Source organism: Centruroides vittatus, unplaced genomic scaffold (genome assembly GCF_030686945.1).
Source record: "Centruroides vittatus isolate TY-2023 unplaced genomic scaffold, ASM3068694v2 contig_787, whole genome shotgun sequence".
NCBI lineage: Eukaryota > Metazoa > Arthropoda > Arachnida > Scorpiones > Buthidae > Centruroides > Centruroides vittatus.
The window spans coordinates 359,360-365,428 of record NW_027122507.1 but is presented as its reverse complement, the minus strand read 5'-3'; the positions used below and the strand labels follow the sequence as shown (position 1 = coordinate 365,428).

The 6,069-nt window shown below is 33.9% G+C and overlaps 1 protein-coding gene across 1 annotated transcript in view; it reads left to right on the top strand.

Annotated features, from left to right (window-relative positions):
- Positions 1 to 485: 485 nt before the first annotated feature.
- Positions 486 to 6,069, top strand: part of LOC136981678 (ATP-binding cassette sub-family C member 4-like) — a gene marked incomplete at its 5' end in the record, with an annotated part of 54,427 nt that continues 48,843 nt past the window's right edge. Inside the window, 3 exons of the mRNA XM_067278016.1 lie at positions 486 to 596; positions 1,662 to 1,767; positions 1,837 to 2,055. Coding sequence (XP_067134117.1) covers positions 486 to 596; positions 1,662 to 1,767; positions 1,837 to 2,055 — 436 coding nt within the window. The remainder of the gene's footprint in view (positions 597 to 1,661; positions 1,768 to 1,836; positions 2,056 to 6,069) is intronic.

Genomic DNA, 6,069 nt, shown 5'->3' with positions numbered 1-6,069 from the left:
TTCCGTCGATGTCTCGCAGCACCTAAAACCCGCCTCGGTTCCCAAATAAAACCCGAAGAATCGTTAAGAAAAGATCGTCTTTTACAGGAAAGTCGATGGAAAAAGGCAGCCCCGTCGGTTCCTACCGGAGGGCCGGATTCTTCTCTCGGATGTTTTTCTGGTACGTTACTTTTCTTACTTTACCGCGCCGTAATTACATCGTCAGATTTTCCATATAGGCGTAAACATTCGTAAAGGTGGTAAACACGCGTTCGCAAATTGCCCGGCAAATTTCATTCTTCGAACAAAGGCCGGTTCCGGTTGTTTCGTCTTTTATTCGGCAATTTTAAGACAATTTTAATACTTCTTTACATTGCGCTTGTCGGGAGACAAAGAAAACGTGCGATATAACCAGAGACTACGTATTTTAGTTTGGGCGTGGAGTCGGGACCGTACTGTTTTCCATTACGGCAGCGTAAACGATCTTTATTGTAATTGCATTTCAGCTGGCTCTTTCCGTTATTGAGAATTGGGTGGAAGAAAGGTATCGAAGAAAAGGACTTCGACCGAGCACTACCAAAAGACAGATCGGAATATTTAGGAAATTTACTACAAGAGTAAGTTATGAAATCTAACGCTAATGTCGCGTAAGAACATTCGTTACCATATTTATTTCTTGTCACGTTTCTTTTTCGTTATTATATGACCTTTACCTGACCCAGCGGAAAGTATCGTTCGCTTTCGGGTAGCCTACGGAGAATTGTATTTATGAGTTTTCTGAACTCAAATTTCGTATTAATTTAGGCCTACGGGTACGATAAAAAGTGCAATTTCAAACGTGCTTTATTCGTCTTTAAAAATTTTAATGACGACTTCGACGGAAAAGTCTATTCACGCCACGAAATTTGGAGCTATTTTGGCTCCAAAACCGTTTAATATTTTTAAAAAAGTTTTTTAAATACATCTGTCCCTCTGTTTGTGCAGTGGATACGTTTCGAATACATCTGTCCCTCTGTTTGTGCAGTGGATACGTTTCGAACAACGCCGCGTAAAAAACATCGCATAAAAAGTACAGTACTTGCGACCCGTAGAATAATGCCCGACGGGATCCACTTTCGTGGAACGAAACAAGAAACAATTTACAACACAAACAAAACCTTTATTATTCTAACATTATTTGTAGGTACATACAGTAAACACTATTTACTGTGTGTACAGTACCTGTCGTTTTCAATTGTCGTTTCCAGGTGTCGTTTTCAATTGTCGGGAAGTAAGTATAAGCTTGCTTAAGAAAATTAATTGATAATGAAGGATCCTTCATTATCAATAAAGGCTATAATTTACATTTGTGGTGTTCCTGTGTTATTAAGCTGTCTTATGCTTACTTTTGATAAATACGCATTGGTTTTAGTGTCATTTTATGCAATAGGATGACTTCGTGATATCTTTCTTTTACATTAGATGCAGTTTTAAAATAGTGTCGTAATGTTACATAAAGTGCGGGACAAATCGTCTCGATAAATTCGCGTAGTAACGACTAATAACTCGAATGTTTCGATGACTCAGCATCGCTATTCAATTTGAAAATCATTTGTGATTTCTACAGAAAGTATTTCAGTCGATCGATAATATCGCTTAAATTAATTCATCGGTGTGCAAAAGCTTTATGTCTTTTTCTCCAGAAAATGGAAAAAAGAATTGGAAAGGGAAAAGCCCAGTTTATTGAAGACTTTAATACGTATATTTGGAAGAAAGTACTTGCTTCTTTTTACGCTTCCGATATTGCAGGTAACGGTCTCAGATTAAATAGTACTACACAAAACGTTTAATTATTGACTTTCCAATTATTTTTTATAGGAATGCTTTCTACTTATCGTCCAGGCATACTTAATAGGAATATTAATCGATTATTTTGACAATCAAACGGCAGACACGGAAACAATTGCCCGCTTATCCGCTGCAGGAGTTTGTATGTGTTTATTCCTTTATATGTTATGCATCCACTCTTTATTATTCAATACGCAGAGATTAGATATGCAGTTAAGAGCCGCTTGTTGCAGTGTCATTTACAGAAAGGTAAGCCGAGTTAATGACCGATTTTCTATTAATACGAATAAAATTGGAAATATTTCTATTGCTAAATCTAAAATATTGAAAATGCTTAAGTTTGAACTTAACAGGTGAATTATTTCAGAGTTTCGCGGATTGTGATTGTACTTAAATGTCTTCCTGCGTAAAAACACTATTTACTAACACAGATCAATTTAACACATTGCCTTGTTTCGCAATTTTGTGAGAAATATCTGTAATTATAACTTTTTGTTTAGTTTATCGTTCGTTGTTGTGTTTAACTTCTGAGAAATACGCTGTAGGGCAAGATATCATTCTGCGTTACTATTTGCACGTTATGCCTATTTAAGTTAGCGCCGTCTTTAGTACGGTTATGGACTAAGTTTCATTTCTAATCCGTAATATAGTGAAAGAAAATCGTTCTAAATTTTATATTAAGTTATTGTTGGAGTCGTTAGGACTAAGCCGTTAACCCAACACCTATGTTGCCGGTTGGTAAAGAAAGAGAAAATTACGTGTCGGAACGGCAACAAATATAAATTACGGAATATAGTTTTGCTGATACATCGAGTCACGCTGGTTGAATACGTGGAAAATTTGGCTAATTCTCAAAATTTAATACGGTAAAGCCTGTGTAAAAACCGAAATCGCCCGGTACCGAATTATTTTTCCGGTTTTACAGGTTTTTATTTTGAACGGGCTTCGTTATTTATTTCATCTTAAGACTACGCCGCCAAATAAATATTGTCGATTACGTTCGTTTTATACCGTAAAATCAGCGAGTTGGAATGAACTACATAGAGGGGCTGCGACATTAGATACTGCGCTCTTGGTGACAACGACGGGTACTATTGATCGCCATTTTAAGTCAAAAACCACGTGTGGGGTGGAATCGTCATTTTAGAAGCTGTTTTTCTCATCTAAATCTAGATTGTTTTGTTCGACCCTAGATTTCAGATTTAGACAATTAAATAACTGATATTAATCTACCTCGTTTCATCTCGAATTTAGATTTTATTTAATTATTATAAAGAAGATAAGATCGGAGTTTAAAGTGGTAAGTGCAGTACTTAACCCTCGATATAACAATATTTTTATAACCTAAGTACGAGCCGGGTGTCGAAGGGCTTTACTCTCAGTCGTATGATTGTTTATTTATGGTACTCGGGTCAGTCTGATCCGTACTATCTATACTCGGTACCACGTTGTCGATTTTTATCGAACAGTGTGTTTTCTTTGCAGAATATACGTAGTGTTCTTGTGTCTTTATTGAAGTTGTAGTCTGTTTGTGAAAATTTTGGTTTCAACTAGTGAAAATATTTACAATGAAAAACTACATTTTGACCTTTGTGTTGTTACGAATCACATTGTTGAAGTTAAAGTTCTCGTATGAGATAATAAAGAGTTAATTGTAATTGTTACAATTATCTAGTTCCATCAACTCCCATTTTTTCCCATTGGTCATTAGGAAAATGTATCTGAAAATCAGATTAAGCGTATCATTTCGCATATTAAGACAGCATATTTTGGTTTAAAAATTTATGCTATTACTTATTCAATTGCATGGAAGTTATAAAATAATTATACAATTACAAACAATAACGTCACTAAGTAAAATGTATCTTATAACACGAGTCTCGTATTAGTAATATATTTATATACAAAAGTTATTACTAAGAGATTGATGTGATATCATATAATATATACCTGTATAAATTATATACTTTATACATTATTTATATATATGCTTATAGAATAATAAATGTAATCTACTGTGAGATGTATTTATAAAACAGTTTAATTCGTGCTCAACACGCATCATATTTATATATTACTATTGTTATTTATTAAACTAAAATGATAATTTATTATAAGTGGCTTATGGTAAATACTGTATAATTAAAATATATTTATAATTTGCCAATCATTTCGACATCAAATTCTACTTTATATATTTTATGTTCTAAATTACAAATCTACTGTAATTTACAATAATTTTTATTAAAATAAAGTAGATTTGTGTAATCAAGGACTTTCGTATCAGGTATTGTATATCACATATTATAAATATTACACTATATCGATACTCATATTAATTTATGTTTACTGACTTTTTATTTAAATTTTAAGCAATTTGGACTGTTTTATGAATAAATATGTAATCGGTAACCGGTTTACCGGTATAACGGTATCTTAGGAGAATTATACCCCGGTAAATTTACCGATAATTAATTTTTTACCGGTATTTCGGTTAAAAAAAACCTTTCAAGTAAGCCGATATTTATTTTCCTAAAATTCACAAGGGAAATACCCGTGGGAAGCAGATTTCCCTTTCCTCTCTCGCTCCATACCATAGCGAGAAAACAGTGCAGGTGGTAATGGGTCATTCCATTTGTAATTTAAGGTTACTAAAAGGAATTTTCTAGTCTGTTTATAACCTCCAAAAACCGGTCTTCTTTTCTGGAAAATAGTAACCCAGCAAAATTCAACAAATATAAGCCACACGAAATATCCAATAATGTTAGCAAAAACACAATTATGAATGGGATTGTAGAGATAATCGAGCACTTATCAGAAAATGAAAACGAATCGTGATCTGCGGATGTCACCGAAATTAGTTCAGACTCAGATTCTGGCGAGAGGTGTTCATCGCTTACCACACCATCAACTTCTCACGTCGAAACGAGAACAAAGTGCGCAATAGAAAAGTCAAATTTAACAAAGAGAGAATTGGACTTTTTCTTTAAACATATGAGCGTAGATACAGATAACAGTAATAGAAGCAAATGTAAAAGTGTAAAAGATATAGTTAAGAAAGAAATGAATTGTTTCTTAGAGCAAGAACTACAAGGAACACGTCTTAAGAAGTTTTTCGATGCTCTAATAACAGTACGTCCGACTAGTGTGGATTACGTAAGAGGATTTTCTAATGCAGCTACCATTTGTAAGTAAATAAGATCTAGATTAGACGTCGAGAGCCTAAATGTATTATGTTTTTTAAGAGCCTACGTTCAAAATAAAAAAAAATCATAATTAATTATCAGCATTATTTCAATGTCTGTTATGTCATAATAATTGCTATTACAACTTGAAAATAAATGGTTGTTCGATAATTCTGTCAGTAAGCCAGTTTCGTTTTAAATCATCTGTTAATATGAATTTACCGGTAAATTACCGATAAACCGATAGTTCCGAAGTACCGGTAATAAATGTACCGGTAAAATACCCGGTAAATTTGCAATCACTAATCCCAATATATAATAAAAATTTTACGTATACAGATGATTGTTAATACTTCACTTACTTGAAATAAATAGCTGCGGTCGGTTGTTTTCTAGTTTTCTCTTTTCACTTTTTTTTCCCCAAAGTTTACCACGCGCAGGATCTTTCGGAAAAACTTTCCTCAAAAATCCTTTCTCGCTGCAAAGTAATTCCTGAAGTATAAAATAAATTAAACTAAACAATAACTAAAAAATATCAATATAGGCCTATAACAACTCGCGTAAAACTTATAAACTTAAGAATAATACAAATAAACAGCGTATCGTCATTCGAAATATTGTCCAGATATTCTTAATATTACTAACCTTTCATTAATTGTGGTTTTTTGTAGACAACGAAGGTGTAGGCAATAAAATTAATTCGCGAACCTTTCGTTCCCATCTCGCTAGCACGTTGTTTGGAAGAATGATGGCGGCTTAAAGTCACGTGAGCACAAACTGCCAATAGAAAAGCATCGTTATATGGCCACTCTCATCGTAGGATTTCCATTACTGAACATAACCGTGGGCGAGGGTTGGAGTCCCTGACAATCTTTCCCTTTCCTCTGTTAAAACGGGTAAGAAGAAACATCGCGTTTAATGGTTTCCGATGTGGAGAACAATTTACGGTAAAGACGCAAAGTGCGAGGTTCACAGAGAAACTGTTTAAATATTTATTGTCGAATATTTAAAAGCCTTTCTCACACAAAGAAAATTTTTTGGGATATTGGGTATATTACATAGAACCAAGGGTTCGGCG